This window comes from Onychostoma macrolepis, chromosome 24 (assembly GCF_012432095.1).
Source record: "Onychostoma macrolepis isolate SWU-2019 chromosome 24, ASM1243209v1, whole genome shotgun sequence".
Taxonomy (NCBI): Eukaryota; Metazoa; Chordata; class Actinopteri; order Cypriniformes; family Cyprinidae; genus Onychostoma; species Onychostoma macrolepis.
The window spans coordinates 21,460,151-21,487,138 of NC_081178.1; the positions used below are offsets into that span (position 1 = coordinate 21,460,151).

General features: G+C 34.1%; 2 protein-coding genes across 3 annotated transcripts in view; one reads left to right on the forward strand and one right to left on the reverse strand.

Annotated features, from left to right (window-relative positions):
- The first annotated feature begins 12 nt into the window (after positions 1–12).
- Positions 13–8,361, forward strand: pdss1 (prenyl (decaprenyl) diphosphate synthase, subunit 1). 2 transcript variants are annotated; one of them, XM_058765260.1, is made up of 12 exons: positions 13–32; positions 496–742; positions 1,163–1,218; positions 2,363–2,489; positions 2,588–2,718; positions 2,802–2,943; positions 4,310–4,421; positions 4,503–4,612; positions 4,698–4,778; positions 5,985–6,098; positions 6,273–6,353; positions 7,807–8,361. In XM_058765260.1, the coding sequence occupies exons 1-12, from the start codon at positions 28–30 to the stop codon at positions 7,945–7,947; spliced, it is 1,347 nt and encodes a 448-aa protein (XP_058621243.1). In that variant the 5' UTR covers positions 13–27; the 3' UTR covers positions 7,948–8,361. The 2 variants fall into 2 exon arrangements, with proteins under 2 accessions (XP_058621243.1, XP_058621244.1); XM_058765261.1 differs by lacking the exon at positions 13–32 and having other exon boundaries at positions 2,591–2,718; positions 7,807–8,358.
- Positions 8,362–9,160: 799 nt separating this feature from the next.
- abi1a (abl-interactor 1a) overlaps positions 9,161–26,988 on the reverse strand; it is a 56,574-nt gene continuing 38,746 nt past the window's right edge. Inside the window, 9 exon segments of the mRNA XM_058764667.1 lie at positions 9,161–10,620; positions 11,583–11,768; positions 14,050–14,136; positions 15,835–16,029; positions 20,033–20,116; positions 20,119–20,133; positions 21,243–21,343; positions 25,514–25,654; positions 25,817–25,920. Coding sequence (XP_058620650.1) covers positions 10,445–10,620; positions 11,583–11,768; positions 14,050–14,136; positions 15,835–16,029; positions 20,033–20,116; positions 20,119–20,133; positions 21,243–21,343; positions 25,514–25,654; positions 25,817–25,920 — 1,089 coding nt within the window. The 3' untranslated portion in view covers positions 9,161–10,444.

Genomic DNA, 26,988 nt, shown 5'->3' on the forward strand with positions numbered 1-26,988 from the left:
AAAAAAAAAAAACATTGTCGAACAACAATGCGGTAAACTATTAATTGGTTATTCTACAGTTAATTGTACTATAAATTATACAACAATTGAAAAATACTGTAAATTGATAAACTGTTCGGCGTGATGACGTTAAATGTCTCCGACAGTAGTCCCATAGCAACTTGTTAGCAACCGTCTTTTTTAAGAAACGTAACAGTTTAAAAAGATCACGAGTGGGGTGTAACTGGTGTGTTTTAAGTCGTAGAGTAAAACTTAAAAGTATCTTGAGCTTGTGTGAACCACGGACCTTATTTGAGGGATTTAACCAAACTCCCATTCCAAAAACCCACCGGAAGTGCTAACATGCTAACTCGCTTCCGGGTTTTGCCTACAAAGTGACATAGTTCCACCACTCAGTTATGGGCCACTATACCACGCCTATTTTATAACTCATACACGCTAACTGCAAATCCTCCCCCTATTTATTCTATTTCTAAAATGCCCCTTCTCCAACAGCAGCACGTCACGTGACAGTCTCTTCCGGTTCACGCGGCTGTGTTCGGTAACGTGCGTGTCGTCACACTGGGCATGTGCTGCTCTTCGTTGGGGTAGCATCAGTATGGCGGTGCCGTGGAGCCGATGCTGGAGGAGCAGCACTGGAGCGGCTGTATTGCTGGACTGGTGTTGCGGGTTCAGCAGAAGAGCTTTCGCTCGCGCGGCTTCAGGAGGCGGAAGAACAGAGAGCTCCACCGCTGCGACACAGGTAGCGACGCACTGATGCACAGACATGAAGGTCACCAGTGTGAGCCAATGAATGACAGATAAATGCCCTATAGTACTACACTAGGCTTATATTAGGAGCGTGAATGTTTTGCGTTGTAATAGTGTTAAATTGGTCATATCGTGTAATGTATATGGAGTCGTGTTTGTAAGGAACGAAAGGAGTCTTGGCTGAACTCGGTTAAAGGTCAAGAACTCGTGTATGAGACGCTCCCACTGTTACAGAATATCACTGGTGCAGAAGAATGTTTGACAGGAAGTCTTGTGTTGTAACGTTACATGTCTTAAGATGTGTGGACAAACGTTAAGACGCACTATGTCCTGGGAACAGTTTGTACTATATCGTTTTGATGGGTACTGCACTACTTTTAGCTTTATGTGATCTGGTATTTCTGTTTTTCAGGTTTTATTCCGGCAGGGCCCTGTATATAATTTTAACAAACCAATGACTATTGCAAGGTATGTCAATGTCACGTATGTGTACTAATTAATGCAGTACTATTACAATACTGATACATTCATTTGTATGCATAAGGACACTGGGGCAAGTTGTCACCTGAGGAAGGTGTCGCAAGGACTAAAATAACATATGAGGGTCAACATTTCAGTTATGTCTACAGTGTATTTCTAACAGGCCAAATGAGCTGTTTGGTGTTTTTACGTGAAAATTATTGAAATTAATTACAAAACATTTAGGTTAGTAAGAGGTTTTCCTTTTTTATTTTAAGGTGTCCTTGTTACACGTTACGTGTACGTACTGTTATAATAACAATACATTATGCATAATTACAAGCAAGTAACCCTAAACCAAACCCTAATCCTAATCCTAACCAAAAAGTAAGTACATGTAGTTAATTAGTATTACTCAGTACTTAAATGTATAATTACACTGTAACAAGGACACCTTAAAATAAAGCTTAACCGGAATTAATGCTTTTTTCAGTATGGTTGCAGTCAACCGATCAAAAGTGACAGTAGAGACAGTATATGTAATATAAAATATTACAAAAGATGTTTAGATTGTAACTATTTATTTATCAAAGAATCATAAATAAAATGGATCACAGTATCCACAAATATTAAGCACAACTGTTTTTCAAAGAGCAAATCAGCATTAGAACGATTTCACAATGTTATGTGAATATTATTTGCCTGTACTTAAAAAACAAAAGGAAAAAAAAAGATATACATATAAAATTATTTTATTATTATTATTTTTTTAAGATTTTTAAATTGACTTTCAAAAAATAATAAAATACACCAAGTGTCAAGTGTGTCAACAAGCCCTGATCTCTCTCATGTGTACATTCATACTTTTTGAAGTAATTTTCTTTTTTTCATTTATTGTTTTAATAAATGAAAAAGGATTTCGTTACACTTTATTTTAAGGTGTCCTTGTTACAGTGTAATTATACGTTTATGTACTATGTAATATTAATTAACTACATGTACATACTATATGGTTAGGGTTGCTTGGATGTATTTATATGTAATTAATTGTAATTATTAAGTAAGTACATGTAACGTGTAACAAGGAAACCTTAAAAATAAAGTGTTACCCAAATGTTTAATGTGTTTAAGTATTTACATGTTTGTGTTTCAGGCACAGGACTAGATGTCTGTACACAACACCACGAGTCTGTTGCAGTATACGCAGTGATACAAAGCTAAAAGATCCTTTCTCACTAGCGCAAAAAGACTTGCAAAATTTATATGAAGACATAAAAAAGGTACATCAAGAGCACTTACCCAATGTAAATTTTTCTACCATTTTATGCCTTTTATAAAACAAAGTACTGAAACTGACTTTTTAAACTTCCCGTTTCAGCAGTTGCTCGTCTCTAAAGCGGAGCTGAAAGCGTTGTGTGATTATTACTTTGATGGAAAGGGAAAAGCCTTTCGACCAATGATTGTAATCCTGATGGCTCGAGCTTGTAACGTCCACAGCAATAAAGAGGGGTGAGAAAGCACTTCAGTGCTGTGTGTGCATTCATACTGTGATGCATCAGTAAGTGTTAATAAGGCAGATCTGATGTCCTCAGGGTTCTGCTGCCGGCGCAACGCTCCATCGCTATGATCTCTGAGATGATCCACACTGCCAGCCTGGTGCATGACGACGTTATTGATGATTCGGACACGAGACGTGGCAAAAACACCATTAATCAAGTCTGGGGAGAGAGAAAAGTGAGTAACCCATCTGATAATAAAATAGATTTTAGGGTTTGTCCGGGTCTTAAAAAAAATCTTAATTAAGGTCTTTTTTTAAGGTCTTAAATCAAAGCAGAAAGTATTAAATTCCTAAAGTTATGCCATTACATTTTAAGTGAGCATCTGTAACAAAATGATTTTCCACAGTATTTTTTTTCCCAATACATATATCTAAATATCCTCAAGTCAAGTCAAGATACATTGCATAATTACAGTGTAATTAAGCAAAAGATGCATGCAAATTAAATGTATGAAGTATAGTTTTGGGGTATGAAAACTTATCTTTGAAACAGAATTTATTTTTATTTTTATGAGCCCATTTGCAGATATTTGTTCTTGTTTTACTCATGAACTCAATTCATTTTGATCAATTTCTCATAAAACAAGACTATATATGTGTGTATATATATATATATATATATATATATATATATATATATATATATATATATATATATATATATATATATATATATATATATACATATACACACACACACACACTGTCTCTCAAAAGTTTGGGATCAGTAAGATTTGTTAAGTTTTTTTTTAAGGGAGTCTCTTCTGCTCATCAAGGCTGCATTTATTCACTCAGAAATACAGAAAAAACAATATTGTGAAATCTTATTGCGATTTCTAATATTGGTTTCCTATTTTAATAGAATTTAAAATAGAATTTATTTCTGTGACGCAGCGCTGAATTTTCTGAATTTGAGTGTTGAAACTCTGCTGCTTCATATTGTTTTTGGAACATGTGATTACTTTTTTCTTTGATTCTTTGATGAATACAAAGTTAAAAAGAGCAGCATTTGTTCAAAATATAAATCTTTTCTAACAATAAAGTCTTTACTATGACTTTTTATTCATTTAACACATCCCTCCTGAATAAAAGTATGAGTAAAAGTAAAAAAGGAAAGGAAAAATGTACTGACCCCAAATGTTTGAATAGCATTGTATATTGTAAGACTAAATTTCTTTTTTTAAATAAATGCTCTTCTTTTTAACTTTTTATTAATCAGAAATCATGCTTTTTATTAATCATGCTTTTTTTGTAAAACAAATTATACTAATGTTGCAAGTTGTATTTTTAAACTTGAAACATTGCTAATATAATACATTTACATTTAGAGACTATATTGACGCATTGTGTTCCTTTCAATTTATTCCCAATTTTGTGTACTTGGTCTTACAAAGGTATTTAAAATTTTTCATAAAACCTCCAGAAACCCTGTTGATGTTCAGTGTGAAATCTGATGAATTGTTGTTAGTGATTTGAAAGTAAGCAACATTATTATTATTATTATTATTTATTTTATTATATTTTTATATATGGAACTGTTAGGCTATCCTGGCTGGAGATTTCATTCTGTCAGCGGCATCCATGGCATTAGCACGTATTGGGGACACTACAGTAGTGTCTGTGCTGTCACAAGTCATAGAAGACCTTGTGCGAGGTAAGTCAGTCTGGATTTGATTTATGATATGTTTTATAAAGTGGAATGTTTTTTTAATACAATTTTGTTGCTAAATTCCAGGTGAATTTATGCAGCTGGGTTCTAAAGAGAATGAAAACGAGAGATTCAAGCACTACCTTGAGAAAACCTTTAAGAAGACTGCAAGTCTCATTGCGAACAGTTGTAAAGCAGTATGTACGTTCTGTCTTAATAATAAGATCAAGTTCAGAGCTGAAAAAGAAGTTAAACACCAGTGTTATTTCATTTGAATTGTAGGTGTCAATTTTGGTGAATTCTGATCCTGAGGTGCATGAGATCGCCTATCAATATGGACGAAATGTTGGCATTGCATTCCAGGTAATGTTCTGACGTATGTGTGAATAATTTCTCTTGGATTTTATATTTATTTTGGCCCTATCATTTACATGTGTGTGTGTGTGTGTATTATAAGAGTATTATTCTATTATTTAAATATCATCACTTACTTTATTTTTGTAATATCATATTTATGAACGTTGCCTGTTTACATTGCCAATTTATTTATCAACTTTCTTTATTGAACAATTCACTTTTTTTTTTTTTTTTTTTAAAGCTGTCGCCAATGAAATAAGAAATAAATTATAAGCACTTACTAGCACAAATAAATAGAATAAAGATTAAAACAAAAACAAAATTAAATGGTCATTTTCATATTTACCTTTTTCAGGTAGCTTTAACAGTAGTATTCAACGAAAGTTATTTGGTGAAGAGCAGCTTTTTTTTTTTTTTTTGGTGTTTGATTAACATTAAGGATACAGACAAGCATAAGACTGCTGTCATTTTAAGACCTAATGCACAGATCCAATATGTGACCCTGGACCACAAAACCAGTCTTAAGTGTCAATTTTTCAGAATTGACACTTAAGAAAAATCTTAAATCTATAATTTTGACCCATATAATGTATTTTTGGCTATTGCTACAAATATACCCCAGCGACTTAAGACTGGTTTTGTGGTCCAGGGTCACATACAACAAAACAAATGCATTTTCTTTCTCAACTGTTTGCTTTCACTTAAGACATGTTTTCTAAGACTGTGTATTTTGCCTCAATTCTGTACTTGCAAGCAGTTTGAGAGGCAGCTTCAGTTTGCCATTACCATCAAAATCATAAAGTTGTGGCTGTTCCTGTGGGCTCTTATCACAAAGCTAATTTGCAAGATACAAATGTAGGAAATGAATATAGTTAATTATTAATGAACTATAACAATCTTCAGCAGTGGAGACTTCATCTGGTTCTTCTAGGTAAAGCGTCAGTGTGTCGTTTCTTCACAAGCAACACTAAATAGACTTTTGTAAATAAGTTTCAAACACTTCATCCTGAAGTTGCTCAGACAAACAGGTAGATTGCAGTTCTGTTTACTACACAACCATAACCATTGTGGTTGTGGCGGCACGTGTACAAAAATATGTGCCGCTGTGATGAATGATTAATTTGTTCACATTGTTTTTTCTTAAATTATGATGTTATAAGAACTGTGTCATGTACAAGTCAGGTAAAAAGTTAGTTGTGCTTTGTTTTTCAGCTTGTGGATGACATTCTGGACTTCACTTCCAGTGCAAACCGCTTGGGGAAGCCGTCAGCTGCCGATCTCAAACTGGGTCTGGCCACCGGTCCCGTTCTGTTCGCTTGTCAACAGGTATGAATGCTGAACACATCTGTGCTCTTACAATATAATGTCTCATCCTCAAGTACAGATTCAGGGGAATTGGGTCTAATGTTTGACTTGGTTTATTACGCCTGTATACGTAACTGTAACACAGTCTGAAGTTTTGTTTTTCTAAAGTCTTCTCACACTGATTTCACTCTTTAGTTTCCTGAGCTGCATGCAATGATAATGAGACGCTTCAGCTCTGATGGAGATGTGGATCGAGCCTGGCAATATGTCCTGAAGGTGAGAAGGATTATTATGTAGGAATGTATTCGAGTGAATCTTATGAAGACATGTCCAGATTCCATTTCACCACTATATAAAAATATAGCACTAACTAAATCAAGCATGTAACACTATAGACCTTAGTCAGGGAGACTTCATATTTAATGGGATAGTTTGCCCAAAAATGAAAATTCTGTCATTAATTACTCACCCTAATGTCACCAAACACATGCGCTGCGCTTGTTTACGTTCAGAGGAAAGCACGTGCATGTGTTGTGATACTCTACAAAATGGCGCTAGGGTGACTCCTCGGAGTAGAATTGTTGAATAAATTTGTGTATCATTTTTATTAAAGTCGCTATTCATTTTTGTTTTCTTTGCACACAAAAAGTAGTCTCGTAGCTTTGAAAAATTACGGTTGAACCACTGATGTCACATGGACTATTTTAACCATGTCCTTGCTACCTTTCTGAACCCTGATTATGGTAGTGCCCTTGCTGACTATGGGAGGGTCTGACATCTCTTAGATTTCCTTAAAAATCTCTTAATTTATGGGTTTGGAACGACATGAGAGTGAGTAATTAATGACAGAATTTTAATTTTTGGGTGAACTATCCCTTTAATGTATGACAGAAATGAAAATATCGAGGAAATGTCTTTCAGGAGACAAAGCTCCATTTAAAAAAAAAAAGAAGTTTTGGGAGTTGTGAAAATTACATGATCTAGAACCTTTATGCATTTATTACATAAATATGTATACCAAAAATATTTACTTATTATTTTGCTATACTACACATACTATATTACTGTAATATTTTCATAATATATATTTATTGCATAACCTTAATGAGATTTTTTGTGATATTAATAAGAATGATATTTTTTTTGTATGATATTAAAAAGGCTTTGTTTTAAGCAAAAACAAAAATCCAAATTTTGTATATTTATTTTTTTGTGGTGAAATATTGCAAAAGTAAAGCCTTTGACAAAACAATAAAGAAAATTGACAAACGGTCAGAAAAATAACTTGCAAGATGTGTTTTTCTTTCTTTTTTCAAAATGCCAATTAAAACGTATTTCATTTGCTATTTTGTTTAATTTAACTACATTCTAAAACAAATGAACTTACATTTGTATAATTATGATCCAATTTAAGAAATGATTTGATTTAAAACTGCATTTTAAAACAAATTAAATTGTTTTAAATAGGTCTAGTCTTAATTAGTCTAAAAATAATTTAATTCATAAATAAATATATTCATTAATTAATAGAACATATTCCTTGATTTTAACATTTTGATTCCTTCAAAGTAAGTATCACTCATAGTCCTCCGCAGGAATATGACCTGGACAAGTTTTTGATATGATTCATCTCATTAGAATAGTTAAAGAATCATTACAGAAGTTCATATAAGTAGCTGTGAACAGCCTCACTCATCTTGTTTTCACGTTCACACACACACACACACAGAGTGACGGTGTGGAACAGACTAACTACCTCGCCCAACACTACTGCCAAGAGGCCATTCGGCAGATCAGCCGTCTGCGGCCGTCCACAGAGCGAGACGCGCTCATCCGACTGACCGAGCTGGTGCTGCGCAGGGACAAGTGAGCCTGGACGCAGAGCTCCACACTCAGGCAGCTACACCTCTGCAGAGCCCTGCTGCGAGACACGTGGGGCTTCAGAGATCAAAGAATCCACTGTAAGCTTTACCGTACTGTAATCGCAGAGCCCTGACCTCCGTTAACCTCTGGTACAGAAGGAGAAACTCTGTGAAATCATTGTAATTCCAGGTGTAGCACAGACAGAGGTGCTACCATCACGTGTGTGTCTATATGGATCCGTTACAGATGATCGCTTAAACATCCGTCCACACTATGAAAGGCCGAACGTCTTCGATGTCTAAGATGTTCTTGTTAATGTACTTTTGCATCAAGTGCTTAATAACAACCAAGGCCTTAAACCTCACTGGCTATTTACTCAAATTAAAAAAGGTATTTTTTAAAGTAAACACCCTGTTTGACTCTTATTTTCCCATCTTGTCCCTATTGGAAAAATAGGAACTTTACTTTAAAAAAATAAAAAATCATTTTAATCTAGCAATTCCATTTAGAATGTCCCTAAATGTTTTATAATAATATGTAAGAAAAAATATGTAAGAGTTCATTTCTAGAAAATAAAATGGCATTGATCAAACTTTATTCAAAACAGATTTTGGTAAAACATCTCAAAGGAAAAACAAAACAGGCTCATAATATTTCCTTTAATATGCCTTTAATCTGTTTATTACACATAAGTAAAACTATTGTGCTGACACTAGTAAATTCTATAGTCTGAATAACATTTGTTTGACAGGCAGCCTAGACAAAAATTAAGAGTTTAATTAAATGCTGGATCAAGTTTACTGTGTAACCAAAATAGCATTATTCACCAGAAAAAAAGTGTTTTGTGGGACTTTTAATTATAAACAAGCCTGAAATACACCAGGACTCTTATTTTAAAATGTCTAGGTTTTGTACTTTATATAATTGGTTTCATATATTATTTAATGAAATTAGTTTTTTAAAATTGAATAAATTTAGGCTGTTTATGATTCCTATTTTTTTTTTAAATTAGGATGTTTGTTGTACAATTTAAGACTCTTTATGACCATACATTTCATAAATCTTATGGAAAATTTTATTTTTGGTTGCAAATACAACTTTTAATATAAATATAAATTTGGTTAATGTATGTTAGATGTAAATTGTGAGTCTAGTTCTACATCAGTTAAAAAAAAAAAAAAAAGGTAACATGGCCGAAAATGTAAATTAACAGACACGCATTTTACATAGAATGATTTATTATAAAAGACTGTACAATTAAATTTCAATTAACATATTATAAATACAAATTCTGAGCTGAGACGAGCTTCAGCACAGTTGGAATTCAGTTGGAACACTTCAAATGTTTCAGTATGACCAAAAAAAGTCTCAAGGCATTAGCTTTGAACACCTGAAATGACTGACAACGGTCAGATGTAGATTAATGAAATCTCTGTCAGACGGTATGACTCCTAAAACAGCTCAAAGCATGGAAATGGATGAAAGTTTTAAAAAAGGAGGAATTAATGCCAGACCTGAGTTGAGTAACTAGTTCAGATCTCAAGATTGCGATTCTGATACTCCTCAGTTCATTGTTCAATGCGCCAACCACAGTATTGGTACTGTAAAATAATGAGTCCAGCACTGTAAGAATTGTGATTTGTATTGATTAGAGACCTTTAGATACTTAAGATACTTTACAGACTAAATATTAAAGCTATCTACACAGAATTCATGTTTGTTCATTGTAGAAAATACTTAAGTCATTGTGGCATTAACTAAAAAAATATTAAGATGGAGGGAAAGAATTCGAGTCTTCGGGGAAAAAAGAAAAAAGTTCTGTGCTTTGCATTTATTACCCCCCCCCCAAAAAAAATCAATATTAAACTAAAAATTAGAGCATAAATATAAGTAGTCTACAAATGCCTATATATATAAAAAAAATAAAAAGTGTACTGTAAATAATACAAAGATGAAAGCAGTATGGAATTTAACGTTTAGGTTACAATACATATTTCAATTTTGTATGCATGCTTTACGTTAAGAATTTGATACACTTTGGGGCAATGACATGGTGCTTCATGATAAAACACTAAAATGAATTGGTTCATAAGATGAGTGATTTTTTTCATCCAAAATGTCCAAACAAAAGCGAATGTAGAGAAGAGGTAAAGGAAATCAAATAAATGGTCGACTTTTAGTTGGAAATGTCATAAAAGCAGAGACAATCATCTACTTTACATGTTCACATGTTGCATTGACTGCTGAAGATACTGTGATTGACATTCACTACAGACACCCACAGGCTAACTTTCATTTTATGTACACTGACTTCCTCTGAATAGTTGGTCATCCCATTTGCCCACATCCACCCATCACCACAAAGAAAAAGTTCATCGATTTTCATGATTCGCCATTTGTGAGGAACAAACATTGAGCCGTGTTCTTGTGCACGCTCTATGCTGTGGTCAAGATCTGATTGTTTGGGGTTGATCTGAGGTCTGATTCTGAGGTCCGCTCCCCCTTCAGTCGGCGTAGTGCATGATGGACTCCACGTAGTTTCCGGGAAACAGACCAGTGACGCCGTTGGAAACGCCTTCAAACCAGCCGTCGTCATTCTTCTTGATGATGTAGATAATGGCTCCTTCCATGAAGCTCAGTTCATCGTCCTTATCCTTGATGTAGTCGTAGATGGCAACCACTGCAAAGATAAAAGTCATGGGAAATATCAGTTATTATTAAACAATAAGCCACTTCAGACTCTGCACTATATTAAGGGTGTTCTTAGGCTACAACAATATGATAAAAGACACTAATGTTCAATAAAGAGATTATTATTACGCCATTTTATTTAATAGCATGTAACTTATGTTTTCATTGATATTATTATTGATATACGTATCATAATTTAATTAAATACTGTATAAGTTACACTGTTAATAACTAAATGTTACGATATTATAAATAAACATGAACAAATGTCATTAATAATAATTATTAGTATACATATCAGTATTAATAATTTCATTAAATATAAGTTAAATGTTAAAAACTAATAAAACATTTAAAATGATACAATATATAAATTATAAGTAATTAAAAATGATGCTAATACATAATAAGGAGGATACATTTTATATAATATAAATTATATCGTAATTATTTCAATAAATATACATAGATGTTTATTAACAAATGTTCATAAACAAAATGTCTAATAATAATAATAATAATTATTAGGATTTAAATAATTGTTAATAGTACATAATACAAAATAATCTTTAAAAATATAAAGTTACAGAAATAAAATGTTATGTATACTTGTGTATAAAAGGTAATTAAATATAAAAATAATGCTAATAAATAAAACAAAGTTCCATGTTAATAACATTTTAATTATATGTGTATACAAATGTGTATGTGTGCATATAAATATAACTTAAGAATACATGTTTATAAATAAAATAAATATATAAACAATGTTAAATATAGCACCAACAACACCAATAAAAAAAAATAAATTAAAAAAAATAATGTCAATAAAAATGATATAAATTACCTGTCAATAAAATAAATGATAATAAAATATAATTTCAGTAGAGAAATAAAACCAAGTAGTATTCATTGTTGATGTTTAAAAAAAACAAAAAACAAAACCCTCACCTTTCTCAATGTAGGACTTGGGAGCCCAATTTGGGTCTCCATCTGCATAGGGGTCACTGTATTGCACTACAGCTGCCTCTTCATCTTCATAGTCGACTGGCGGAGGCGGCGGTGGAGGCGGAGCCTCGTCAAACATGGGTATGTCATCAGGGGGAGGAGGAGGGGGAGGAGTCGGGGTATCTGCAACTAACATCCAGCAAACAACACAGTCAGCTTCAGACACAATAATACCACACGCTCCATGATGGAGAGCTGTGCTGGGCATGCGATCCAGCTGCTCACCGTGAACACATGCTCATGCAGACTGGTTAGTAGACATGCATGAACAACAGGGAATCTGCAGAAACACTCATGTCTGCTGGAGAACATACATCACACACACATCTAGGATCTAGAGAGATTACTGTAAATGTCTGGAGGTATTCACAGATATCAATACTTACCGGACTAAAATGGAACAGAGTTGAATTCGATATCAATAGACAGCAACACTATGAAATCATTCCTCATTATGCCATGTTCTGTCTGAATACTCTGTTCACAGACATTTTTATCGTTCCGGTCAAATATTGCAGCGCAAATATTATTAACATCTTTAATATGTGAATGCTGGCAAATGACCATGGCATAAGCGGGATAATCAACGGCTAGCTGTGCATTAAACGATTTGAATGCACTTCACGGAGGCAACTCCGCTGCGAGTCGGCTGGTTCTTCGCCTCCACGTCGTGCATTCAGATCGTTATTACACAGTACACACTCTACACACTCAAACTACAAAAGGGTGCTTGCAGGTCTGCAGAACATTTTGAAGAAAAAATCATAGATAGAATAGTTAAATGTTAAAATGCTAACTTGAGTTTGACAAACTTTTTTTGACAATATTTTAAATTTTCTAAACTTCATTTCAACTTTCTAAATTTTCATATTTCCATTTTATATTGCTTTCTAAAGTCTGAGGGGAAATCATTTGTTCTACTGACGGCAGAGTTATTATTGTTAAAACGATTAAAAACCATTTTTGTTAACTAAAATGCTGAAATAAAATAGAATTAGATGAAACAAAATCAAATGAATTTAACACTTAAAAGAATTAGAAAGGTTTCCTTATCCAATAGTTAAGTTCTAGTTAAACCAGTTTTACAAAGTCTTACAAAGAAACTTTAAAAAAAAAATGACAAAAGCACATAACTACAAAAAAACTTAAATTATTCAAATTCAATTTAAATGAAAACTGCACATATAAAAATTAAACCTAATTATATAAAGATAAAATATAATAGTATATTAATAATACTAAAAATAACACCAATTGAAATCTTTTTTTTATTATTTTGTTTTATTAAGGTTTAAACAATGTTAACAGTAGGTTAAAAATATTTTTTCCCCCCCGATATTATTTTTTACATAGATTTAATTAATTTGCTTTGGCATGAGTACAGTGACATGATAAAAATAATAATTACTATAACAATTATGTATAATTATTAAATTATTACACCAATTGTTTATATGTAATTCTTTTAAAAATATTATTATTATTATTATGACCTAACCTTTTCTCACAAAATTTAAAAGTATAATTATATTTTTAAATATATAGCAGCACATAAAACCTAAATGAACTGTACTTCAAAATATCACTTCCTGCCCAAGAATAACAAAGGTCTGACTTGGTGAGACATCCTCAACAACTCATCACAATACCAGAATGCATCACGAGAGGGCAGCAAAAACCACTGTGCTTTTGTTATGACAATTTCTTAAACTGATCCATCTTTCTGAAAAATAAAGTGCACTCACAGAGCGTTTTTGTTGCAACTTGACAAGTTGTTCATGCAACCTTGTATTAAATACACGAGTGTCAGCAGAATGCGAGTTAACAGATGCTGTTTTAACGCTGGGCCCGGTAACAAATTTCAATTCTTCCCATGATGCATCAGTGTGGTTTAGCCCTACCTAAAGCTTGCTGGGTATAAATCAAACACACAGCCATACACAAATATAGCCCAATGAATGAATAGAAGAATGTCTAATATCACATACAGGGGAAGTCTATGAACGAGACACGCTTTATTGCCATTGAATACGTCCGAGATTAAATCCCAATGTAATCCAGAATGTAGAACAAGTGCAAATTAGACAAAAAAAACTAAAAAACAATGAGTGCCTTTCAAGAAATCTTTCTGCAAACAGTCTATTAAGCCTCTTTTAGGTTACATAAAGCAATACACACTTATGTAAATGTGTGACACACTTTTTTGCAGGCTTTAGGCGTTAGGAAAGGCTTTATTGTACGGAATGAACAATGGCAATATGCGTGCCCTCTTTGACCTGCAGAATGAACGATATCTACTATGGCACAAACGGACGGATGGAAATGCAGATGAGGGCAGCATGCAGCAAACCTCTAACACATCCACATGCTGGGGTGAGAAACGCTGGGGAAAGGTGGCCGTCAGACTTACTGTTTTCCTGTACTCTGGCCACAAAACCTGTGAGCGGGATCTGTGGGGTGAGCTGAGGCATGGGTGGAGGAGGGGGGGCCATAGACACTGAACACAAGCACACCGCAAACACAAGAGAGGAAAGACAGAAAAGCAGGAAGAGAAAGAAAAACAAACAAACATCAGTCCCACATGAGAAAGGTGGGGAACTGTAAACTTATAGAAGTAGGAATCTTACAGATATAGAAAGACTGAAAATGACATTCTCTCTGGATTTGATCTCGAATAACAGCAGCGTTCCCATAACTTCTGACCAGTTCATTTCAATGACATTTCTAGTTGTTTGTAATGGACTGGAAAAGGATTTTAAATCATTTTATTGAGATAATTATTATATCACAACAAGTCATTTCTAATGACAGTGTTTTAGTATCATTAAGATACTATTATAGTATATATATATCTATCTATCTATCCATCTATCTATACACAGTATATATCTATCTCTATCTATCTATCTAGAATCAGATTAATTTTTTAATATTTTCTGCATGTTAATTTTAGGTAAAGTTTTAGGATTTTGTTGTGTTTTTGTATTTTTCTTTTTAGATGTTTTTAAATGTGTTTATATAGTTTTTACTATTTTTTTTGTTTCATTTTTAGTTTGAGTTATTTTAGTACACCCGGTTACACTCTATGATAAATAAAAATGTTGGCTCAGAAACTTGCTGAAATTAAAAAAGAAAAAAGTTTTTTTTTTTTCCATTTCAGTTAACATTTCTTCTTATGTTAACTATAATAACTCTGGCTTTAGTTTTAGTTAACTATAATAACCCTGGCTGGTGAAATATTGTAGTTAAGCATAATTTTTTCAATTTATCAACTAGATACTTCTTATAGAAATTCTTATTATAAAAAGAATACAATAGAAAAGTATTTTTTGTTACAAATAATAATAATAATAATAATAATAATAATAATAATAATAATAATATTAATAAACATTTGTATTGAAATATATTTTAAAATGTAATTTATTCCCGTGATGGCAAAGCTGAATTTTTAACATCATTCTAATATGCTGATTTGCTGCTTAAAATACATTTCTTAATATTTTTGTAGAAATTGTAATGTTTTTTTTCCAATATACTCTGATGAATAGAAAGTAAATAATAATAATGATAATAATAATAATAATTATAATTCCTTTGAAATTGAACGATTGTGTAACAAATATAACACTATAAATATTTACTGTCACTTTTGATTTCTTTTGAGCCTTCCTGAATAAAAGTATAAATTTTTTCCAAGTTAAAAAAAAAAGTGTGAAAGATCACAAGGCCAGTTTGTTAAAATCAATAAGATCTTTTTCTGTGAATATTGTGTTTCAGTTATACACACTCATTCACGTCTGATGCCGATGTGGCGCTCATTCACTCTAATGCTTCTGGGCATCTGACAGTGAGATTTAAAACCTCAGCTTTAATGCGTAGATGACAATAAATCTCCATTCATAAGCAGGTGGCCACCGGCCCAGTGCTCTCACTACTCATAAATCTGAGGCTTTTGCGGTCTTAATGACATTAGTGTGTACGGCCGCACACCTGTGGATAGAGACAGGCTGTTCCCTTCATCGCAGACAGGACGCGCCTAAAATACCCTGGTATTATGACGCTTAGATATGGCTTTCACCAAGCTGGGGCTGAATTTAAAGGAATGAAACTGTCGCGAAGGAACTCCAGATGTGATTATATTGGCTGTGAGTTTGTACGTGTCTGTATATTCGTGCATCGTTCTGTCTCTTACTTGCGTTTGTGCCCCCGTTAATGTGCGGCTGCTGCAGGGAGAACTGGGAAGACACGGACGGCGCTCGGCGGTATGTACCCGTGGCAGAAACCATGGAGACGGAGGAGGTGGTGGAGCTGTGTCGAGAGATCTGCCGAGATATCGTGCCGAACTGCGACATGGGGATGGGCCCAAGACCTGGCCCAGCAGCCACAGCTGTTAGTACCAGAGAAGAAGGTACAAAGACAAGAGAAAATCCAGAAGAGGGCAGTGAATGACATACATACAAGCAAGGAAAGCTTCCCAAGATGTAATAGTTTTACTAATAGGCGAAATAAGAGTGAATCTAACAAAACATGTCAAGCACATTTCCAGGTTATATTTCATAAATTTTTGGAGAGAAAAAAAAAAAAATTTTCACTGTATTAGTTTTTTATTACTATGATACAATAAAATTACATTATATAACAGCAACGACAATTTAATGAAAATCTTCAATGAGAAGAATGAGAAACTCAAAAATAAAACAGTCAGACAGTAGTGAGACTGTGGAAGACAATGTTTCTAATTTTCTTTAAAATATTATCATTTATAATTATACGTTTATATATTTTAATATTCATTTACTATATTATAATTTATCTGTTTATTTTGGGCTTAAATATATGGATGGATAAATGAATGAAATAAATAAAGTGTATCTATGTGAGACTTTTTTTTTTTTGTCTCAGTTAGACTGTCTTATTTTCGCAATTCTGACTCCTTTCCCTCAGAATTCTGAGTATTATTTTTTTTCTGCCACAAAATAAAAATAAATAAATACACACACACACACATTTATACAGTAGTCAGCATTTGAAGCGGATCAAAAAAGTTAATCAAAGTTGTCCCAAGACAAGAACACATTATGGTTTTAGGGCAACTTTGATGAAAGGTTTTGATCCACTTCAAATGTTGACTAGTGTACGCATGTATATGTATGCATGTCTGAGATTTTATATATATTATATATATATATATTACACACACATACACATACACACACACACACACACACACACGTTTGGTTCCATACGATACAGTGGTGTCACAGTTCGGTATGTTTTTGATACAGCAAAAAGAAATGCCAGAGAAATGTCTCTGCCATTTCTTACAAATTTTTTCTTTATTAAAAATGTTTTTTTACTTTGAACAATGATGGAGCTATACTTGACCCATCTTCTGGGGTGTCTTCTTAGCAGCATATAAAACAAAAACAGCTCCAGTTTGAAGTATTCCAGCTGATGTAGCCTATTGTCATGTTGCAGATTAATCTTTTTACTGATTTTTACCTTTTATGGGTATTTTTATTCTAAAAGTGTGCATCACCTTTTGCGTCTTTTTTTTTTTTCAATAAGTCAATTAGACATTTGGGCTGTTACCAAGCAAATGAACTCAGTATTGACAAAATCTTTGCAATGCAGAGGAGTTGCATCTGAATGGCATTTAGATATATTTACACACTGTTTAATGCACCTCAGAGGGACATGTAAATGCTTTAACCTGCAGTTACAAATGCATAAATAATGTTTTGATATTTTAAGCATAAAATGTTGACAACAGAAGTTTGAAATTAACAAAAAAATAAATTAATTAAAACCGCCAGCAGGTGGCAGCAAGTCACTTTTGAGTCATTGCGATTGAACCGAATCATTTAAACGGTTGATTCATTCAGGAAAGAAACACCATCATGTTGCTCAAAGATGCAAAACAGCGCTGTGACTTTGTTTGGAATTAATTTTTGTTGTCGAAATTATTGATTAACTATATGAAATTATGTAAACGTATACATTTTCTGCCCCCCACATCTTGAATTTTGTCATCATTCAAAATTAATTTTAATAGACTGAATCATGCAGTGAAAGAACGCACTCTAAATGCGCACGCACACTAATCTAATAGTTTAATATGCTGTAATAGAATTTGTCCAACGACACACACACACACACACACACACACATACATACATATTCAATGAAAGTAATTGCGACTTTTTAAAAATCACATAACTCTGACTTTGTTTCTCAGAGTTGTAAGCTCACTGAGTTGTAAGCAATTCTGAATTTTGGAAAAAAAGAAAAAAAAAAAATCTGCATTGTGAGATGTAAACAGAATGGCAAGGGGGGAAAAAAGTCTGAACTATTTGATGAGTCACTTTTTTTTTTTTTCTCAATATAAATATGACCTGGACATGTTTCACCAGATTCACAAAGATAACCTGGGTGTGAGAAACCCAACCTCAGATGAAAACAACATGACCTGCAATAAAATGCACAAAGTTAGAAAAGGCCCTGAGAAAAAGTACCAGGTTTTTGATTTGCTTTAGTTGTAGTATAGTCCTGTGTATGTTTACACTGCCAGGGCGGATGGGATTTCCTCTATAGGGAGATTTCCTGTTGACAGTGGCAGATAACTGGGAAGCCCTAGAGAGACACGGTCTCCCTGATAGTGATGGCCGGAACCAAGTGAAAAACAAACACTTTGGACAAACATCACTGTGGCATCACAAGCCTTCACCACTGACATATGATATAAACACAACACAAACATCTCATTCCAGCTGTGTCCTGATGGAGCCAGTGAAACCTGTTCTAATGAACAGAATTATGGGACAGGATGTTGATTAATACTGTATATCATCACATCAATACACTAGGTTAGACAACATTGGGAAGATGCAAAGCAAAAGGAAAACAGTGGCTCTTTCAAAAGAACCTGTAGTGAGGAAGTCTCTGACTCACCAAAACATTAAAAAAAATTTAAAGGTGGTTGCTAAGGTGTTGCTATGCAGTTTCTAAGATATTCTGCATTATTCAAAAGAGCCCAACCTCAAGTTTCTATGATATGTTGGATTCCAGATGCAGTTTGAGTTTCTCCAAATCAAGGGATAGTCACATTACCGAAAAATTCAGTGAAACAGTGAAATAGTGTAGCGATGCATAAAGCACCATTTCCAAAATAGGTTTTACCTATAGAAGCTTGTTTCCACCACTGAATAAAAGTAAAAAATATATATAATTTAATAAATTAAAAAATTAAAAAATTAAAATGAACTGTAATTGCAACTTCTGATCTCACAGTTCTGACTTTTTCCCTCGGAATTGCAAGACATGAACTTGCAACCTCGAAGATATAAAGTCAGAACTGTGTGATATAAAGTCGCAATTCTGTGTTATAAAGTTAGAATAAACGCGCAATTCTGAGAAATAAAGTCAGAATTATATAAAGTCGCAATTTTATGAAAATATTTTTTTTTTTCAGAATTGGACTTTATATATTATATCGACTATATTATGCAGTTTTCAGAAAAAGTCTGAATTGGGAGATAAAACGTTGAAATTACTTTACTTTTCATTTTTATTCCATAGCAAAAAATGGCTCGCATAGTAAATGCAGTTTCTATGGTAGTTAATGAATTTACATGTTCAAAGTTGAAAAAACTTGAATCGAATGCAAAATCTGCGTGGATTTTTAACCTAAAAAGAAACTCCCAATTGCTTGGATTCTGATCGAGATGGCTGTATTTTTCCTGCAGAATTTCACCAACAAAAGTACAAAAGGAAATGTGACTGCAAGTTAAAGGGCCGTTTACACGAAGAAAAATAACTATAAAGATGACTTTAACTATATTAGCATCCAAATCAGCTCATGACAAGATTTTGTTTCCCGCAGTTTTGTCATCTACTGCTTTAAATGCTCAAGATCTTTGAAGTTGGATTCTCATTGATTTTTATTGTTCATAAACTGAAATTTCTGAAAGTGATTCCAGTGACATAGTTTTACTGCGTCATTGTCATTATAGTTATGGGGTGGACGTCTTTATTCTTATAGAATTAGGGTGATTATTAAAACTTGTCGGTATAACTATTGTCCTTAGAGTGAGCAGATCTTAAGTCTACAGGATTTTTGCTGTTATCAAACACCACTAATAATCTGCCTATGCTCTTTTTATGAACTATGGGAAATAGTTCTCAGGCAGTTCAGAGACTTCTCCACAGTGCATTAATTTAAATTGAAGCAGCACAAACCCACCACCCAAAATAACAATCACCACCACCATCCCCAGATCTTAATTCTGTGACCCATGCTGAAGCCCCACAGACAGACAGGTGGGCGGGAACGCTGGTGTTGTCCGGGACGGATTAGCACAGGTGCCGACGGGATTGGGGGAGGGGCTCACCTATAGCAGCAGCTGGCATTGGTGGGCCCTGGCCAGGGAGGGGGGGTGGAGGAGGAGGGGCAGGGGGAGGAGCTCCAGGGGAGCGGCCCATGAGGGTGTGACTGCGGGGTCAGAACCGGCATATAAGAGAAAACACATCTTGAGGACGAATCATTCTTTAATATCACACAGACATGTAAGCCTTCTTCCAAAACCCAGTGAGGTTCCTTGATGTCTAAGGCTGCATCCTAACCATTCTGTAACCTGGTAGGCGACTACCTGGAAACATTCTACATGGGAAGCAGTGAGTGAAGTACATGGGAGACTCAACTGACAATTGACACATATATATATATATATATAAAAATAATATAAGGTTACTTTGTCATCCAACATCAGAGTCTGATAGACCCCCAGATTGTGTTGTTAGCTTAGCAACATGCTAATATCAGACTCAACACGAGCTGACAGACACTCAATGACGGCCTGACATCTGACCCTTGACTTGGTGTGTCGATGAAATGTCTAAGCATATCTCTAAACTTATGGAATAGCTTTTTGCAGTGTAAGGGCATTGAAGACGCCTTAAAATGTTGCCTAGGTAGGTAGCTCACTAGGCTTTGGATGCCAAAACGGTCCTTCATCAGAGCCTGAAAAAAAAAAAGCCTAGAGAAAAATCTTGTGTTTTATTATACAAATACACAAACAGACATAAAAGGGGCACACGGACAGAGACGCTGCATTCAAAGGTCCTGTCAACACTAAATAACATTAATCCAGGAAAAGGAAATCAGTGGTGCTGATGCAGTGTTGCTATGGTGACTGAAAGATTCAGGAGAGATTGTTCCTCTTGGCTCCAGCAGGTATCTCAGAGGAGAACAGGACAGTGACCTCTTTTCTTCCTAAACTTCATTCTTTTTTCCTGTTCTCTGCAGGCAGACCACCCTTTATAGAGTTTCCCCACTTCCTCTCTATTTCTACCTGTCCTTGTGCAGTGTAGTGGCCTACTTTAACAAACCTTTAGTTGGAAAAATCAGGCCACGAAAGCTGTAGGCATACAGTGAACAGCTAATCCTGCTCCATTTCTCACTCCGGAGAAGACGATATACAGCAGCGTTAAATACCCACATGTGGAGAGTACTTCTAATTATCAAGTTGGCCCTAACCTGTAGGACATTGTGCTTCAGATAGTGTGTTTTTGCAGAAGCTGTATGTGTGGGCTGCAGCTCACCTGGGACTGAGTTGGGAATGGAGGGAGTCGGTACGGCGATGGGAATGCCGATGCTGCTGCCGCCACTGTTCTCTCGACTGCCGCTGCCACCGCTGCTGCCACTACAGAGAAAGACAGGAAGTTCTTAGCATACTATAGTACATATCATACTATTTATTAAGTATGCAAATTTTCCACACATGGAAAACCCAGCTGACCTACTACGTTTACTCAAAACAGGGAATACTGTATCCCACAATGAAATTTGGCTTTCAATGTGAAGGCAATAGTAACAGTGATCTTTTCTCAGCTCTTTTGACGGCACTGCCAGAAGCTAGCACATGAATACACAACATAAAAATACTAAATAACCATATTAACAGAGCAGGGGAAGAATAATTGAAGTGCAGTGTTTCTGATAAAATTATAATTATTGAAAAACTCCAGGTTTGCTTTGCTTGCTTGTAAAGCTGCACAATTTGGCAGCACCAAAACTGTGACTATAAAATAATAATAATTTGGTAGCATCTAAATTAATTGCCATATCAGCTTATTGCATGCTATTGCATTGCAGATACAGATTTAACATTCAACAATATAATAAATGCAAATATTTTAGGAAATTCAACCTAGGGAAAAAAAAATTTTTTTTTTTTTTTTATCACACGTTTGGTAATATGATTGCTGCATGTTGTGTTTCAAAATGCACGTTATAAGCGATCCAACTTAGAGCTGATGCAGCTCATGCGGAGCAGCATTTACTACTAACCGAACTGCTATGAGACACTAACAAAAAACACAGCACAAAACAAACACTGGATCGTGAGCTGTCAGCGTGTAAACGAACACAGTGCTCTGCTTCACTCTGAAACGTACTAAAAATATTCCTTTTATTAAATCGCAGCCTGTGTTTCGACAATTGCACTAAGCCATATCGGTTTTATTTTGATTAACAGTGCAGTGCTACAAATGTCAATATTGCTTGATGCCACATTGAGATCATGATAAAGCATACTACTGTCTGAAACATTTATTATCATCTATACCATTTTACACAAAACAGCAAGCAGTACATAGTATTAGTGTAGTAGTCAGTAAGTACAAAGTCATCCCCCTTTCTGAATATCACAGGCTTACATGGTAGTGACCTAGATATACACTTGCCTTTTACAATATCCATACGTGGTTATGCGTATGTTCAACACAGATCAATTCATGGATTATTCAACACTATGGCGCTATGAGCATCATTGCATCAGTGTTACACCCCCACATGGGCACAGCTTTAGAAATCAGCCCTGATCCTGTCTGCTGTGTGTCCATGCAGCTCCACAGTTCCACAGAAACCAGAGCAGCAGGGAGTCCCACGCTGCACCGCAACAGATCTCATTATTGCAGCACAGAGTCTCTCGTTTCATTGTCTGATCTCTGGGATCGCAAGAATGATCCGATTTTAACTAGAGATGTGCAAAACTACATCTTTTCAAAACTTTTTTTATGTTTTGTGGGTTGCTTAAATTTTATATTATATTATATTATATTTTATTATATTTCTGATGCACTGAGAATCCACGGCTAAAATGTTGGACACACTACTAGGCCAAAAGCCCAAACCAAAGATGTTATTAAAATAGGGTCATTTAAAATGGGCAATACATTTGTCTAATGCTATGAGATTGTACACGACACTCACAAATTTTAAACATATCAATAATCAGCATATTCATTTCTCATATAGTCACACAGACTGTTCCATTTAATTATGAGCTGTATGGGAAACCAAATGATTCAAAAGAGGGAGGAAATTGAACCTTGCAGCATGGCCAATATATGTGGAGGGGCTGATGTGGTGAAAATCTACACAAATGCGCAATATACACACATTATCTACTGTAATCACTACTCAACCTCTCTAACCAGATCACTAGGTCCATCTATAAAATTAACCTTAGAGAAACAAAAATGGTTAATTGTGACCCTGTACCACAAAACCAGTCTTAAGTGTCAATTTTTCAAATACTTTTTCTGAATAAATGAGCTTTCCGTTGATGTATGGGTTGTTAGAATCGGACAATATCTGTAATCTGAGGGTGCAAAAAAAATCAAAATATTGAGAAAATCGCCTTTAAAGTTGTCCAAATGAAGTTCTTAGCAATGCATATTACTAATCAAAAATTAACTTTTGATATATTTACAGTAGGAAATTTACAAAATATCTTCATAGAACATGATCTTTACTTAATGTCCTAATGTTTTTGGCATAAAAGAAAAATCAATAATTTTGACCCATACAATGTATTTTTGACTATTGCTACAAATATAGCCCAGCGACTTAAGACTGGTTTTGTGGTCCAGGGTCACAATTGACACTGTCGTAACCCATAATGCATCGGGCATCCAAAGAGCTCAAGTCAGTTCAGATGAAGACGGCACAAAAAGAGCCGAATAAGCAGCAGTGAACGCTTCTGGAAAGCAGATAATGGCTCAGGTGGAGACATGGAATCATACTTCATCTTAAATTACACACACACAAATCGTTGACAATGCTAGAACTGATAAAGACTGTCAGCTACATGTCCGTACTCAAGAACAGCTTTTATAAGATGCCAACAAAACTATATATTAGAAGTTAAAACAATGAATCTCTGTTATGTCACTCTTTTCCATTACTCCTGTTTATTATTATTTTTAAAATAATGTTTTTTTAATATTTTGATGCTTATTAGCCTGCATTTATTAGTTAAAAATACAGTAAAAATACAAATATTGTGAAATATTACAATTTAAAATAACTTCTCACTTACTCAGGCTTCCGTGTCAGTTCAGTTCTCTCAGAAATCATTCTAATATGCTAGTTTGCTGCTCAAGAAACAATTCTTCTTCTTATCAATGTTGAATGCATTGACAATAAATAATATTTAATATTTTTATGGTAATCTTAACATTTCCATTTTTTTCAGGATTCTTTGATGGATAGGAAGTTTAAAGTCACACGTTTTTCAATTCAACTGCCCTACTTTTACATTGTTTTTATATGTAAACAGTTTTAAAAAAAAAACATCTTTCACCATTCCACTGCTGACTTATTTAGCTTTGTGTAAAGAATTCTTCAAAATTTCTACTTGTGTTTGACAAAGGAAGGTTTGGAATGACGTTCTCATTTCCCCTTTAAGACCAGCAGTTTGATGGATTCAGCAGGCCACTCTCACAAGAGTTGGCGTGTGGTGCCACTATTTACACAAATGAAAAGTTGTATATTATTTATGGCATCATACTCAGCATTAACTAATGAGGCCAGTTCATTCAGTCATTTTCCGCATGTAGCACTGCAGTCCTGATTGTGTTTAGTAGGGCTGGATGAGGGGTTATTCCCTCTGGTCTGGAGTGCGCTTGAGGTGTGGGTTGGTGTGATGACATTATTTACAGATGTTAGACGTGTGGGTGTGAACAGTACAGACTGCACACTGGGAACATTCAGAAACCCCCGGATCAGGTCTGTCATTTAGACACCATGAAGAACATGAGCGAAATTGTTAGATCCCCAGAGGAAGTCAAATATGCTGTGACATTCAGAAGCAAAACTGTGGAGGCTGATGGAAAAGTGTGGGAGAAAAGAAGTTGAAAGAGACCAAATTAAGAGAGAAAATAGGATATCTGATTCATTAGTAAAGCCAGTGCACATTTAACATACGCAGTGTTTGTGGACACAATGGCAAATAATGCATACAAAATTACTCAAATTAAACAAATGTAATTATTTTATTATTATTAATAACACTAATAATAATATTATTATTATTATTATTATTATTATACTAAAACATCTGAAAGTTTTTATTTTGTTTGTTTATTTTACTGTATTTATATTTTATGAACACTAATAAATAATGTTTATGATAATAATCATAATATAAACTACAATAAAATAAAAATGTACTACAACATTACAAACAATTTTTGTAACAAATAAATAAAATATAAAATGACATTTCATATAATAATAATAACAATAATAATAATAATAATAATAATAATAATAATAATACAAAGTGTTACTAAACCATTTCAAACAAACAAATATATAAAATTGTTTAATATAATAATAATAATAATAATAAACAACAACAACAACAGTGTTACTAAACTGTACTAAACCATTTCAAACAAACAAATATATAAAATTGTTTTAATAATAATAATAATAATAATAATAGTAATAATAATAATAATAATAATAATAATGCTGTCCGGAAAGAAAAAAAAAAAAGACTCAGATTTTATTATTAGGTTACCTGTGGGTTCTCGGTCTCTGGTTCAGAGACGCAGTGCGTCCTGGACTGTGCTGGCTGCCCAAGCGAGCTGGACTTGTCATGTAATCGTTGGGCACTGTTGGAGGTTTCACTGGCTCAAGTGTTTTATAAGGAGTGTTACGCCTGTATATGCATTTAAAACAAACAGGCAAAAATATTAGAAACTTAAAATAAATACATGATTTGTGGCTTTGCTACTGAAAACTGTGGTCAGTGTCAGACTATTCTCTGATTTATCAAACTGGTCAGAAACCTTTTCATTCTTCACAAAAGATCATGTCTTACCCAAGAGTGCCTCGTCCTGCCAAGGGTGGGCTGGGAGGTTTCTGTGTAGGGGGATTGGTCCTGGAGAGAGTTCCTCCTCTGACTGACTGATTGTTGCCGTGTTGCTAATTGGACAAGCAAAACATCGGTTTAAGCATTTGAACAGAGCCTGACCATCAGATTATAGAAACAAGGCTGTTGAGAGGAGATGAGAGGAGGGCTTTACCAGACAAAACTAAACATTTCAACCAAAGGTTCAGTTTGCTACTGCAAAGAATGGGCCTCATTCATGAAACTTTTGTAAATGTATGAATAATTTGCCTGTAAAATTGACCTCTTCTCGTGTAACTGTTTTATTGTTAAACGTGTGCATGCTGAAGAATTCCAATCAATCATGAATAGTAAGCACATCAAGGTTGTTATGTAACTGAAACTAAAAAAACCTAATTAATTGTTTACCAATTAAATGTGTTGCTATTTCTATTATTATTGTATTATTGTATTATTGTATTATTAAAATGCAGTGTCATTTTGCCAAATCAAACAAAAAAAAGTACAGATGTTTTATGCACCGTTTTAAGCATGGTTGAGAGCTGTTTTTTTGACAATACAAATATTTTCATGAATCTAAAAATTTACATAAGAACACTTTTTGAATTTACAAAAGATAAAATAAACAAAAACAAACAAACAAATAAAATTGTGCTAATGTTTCATGAATAAGGACCATTGACTGAAAATGACAAACACAACTAGAGGTCAATCTATAGTGAGTTTTTCAATGGTCAATGCAAATATTTTGAATATTTAGAGGACAAAAAAAAAAAACAATTAAATATTTTAATGATAGCAAAAAATTATCATCAAATATCACTTATTAACAGACATTGAAACAAACACAACGGGACAACTAACAGTCTTCGACAATCTCAAAATGCTCCAATTAACCTCGCCGATATCAGTCTATCACTTCATCATATATACAAAAATTTGTCTGGCAAGCCAAAATTCAGTTACATAGGCAACTGCGTGTTTCAGTTGCATATGTACTTCATTTTGTGTTAAAACGTGAGATAATCTTTCAATAATACAGCTATTACAGATCACTTTGCAATGGGATTGATCTACAACTACATGATGAGGTTATGAGGGAGGGATGAACACAGGAACATGAATATGTATCACAAGGGAAG

Bases quoted from the DNA above. Each gene is read 5' to 3' on its own strand.
- pdss1 (XM_058765260.1), top strand. The intron at 1,219-2,362 runs GTATGTCAATGT...TTTGTGTTTCAG, and splicing joins AAACCAATGACTATTGCAAG to GCACAGGACTAGATGTCTGT. The intron at 6,354-7,806 runs GTGAGAAGGATT...ACACACACACAG, and splicing joins CCTGGCAATATGTCCTGAAG to AGTGACGGTGTGGAACAGAC.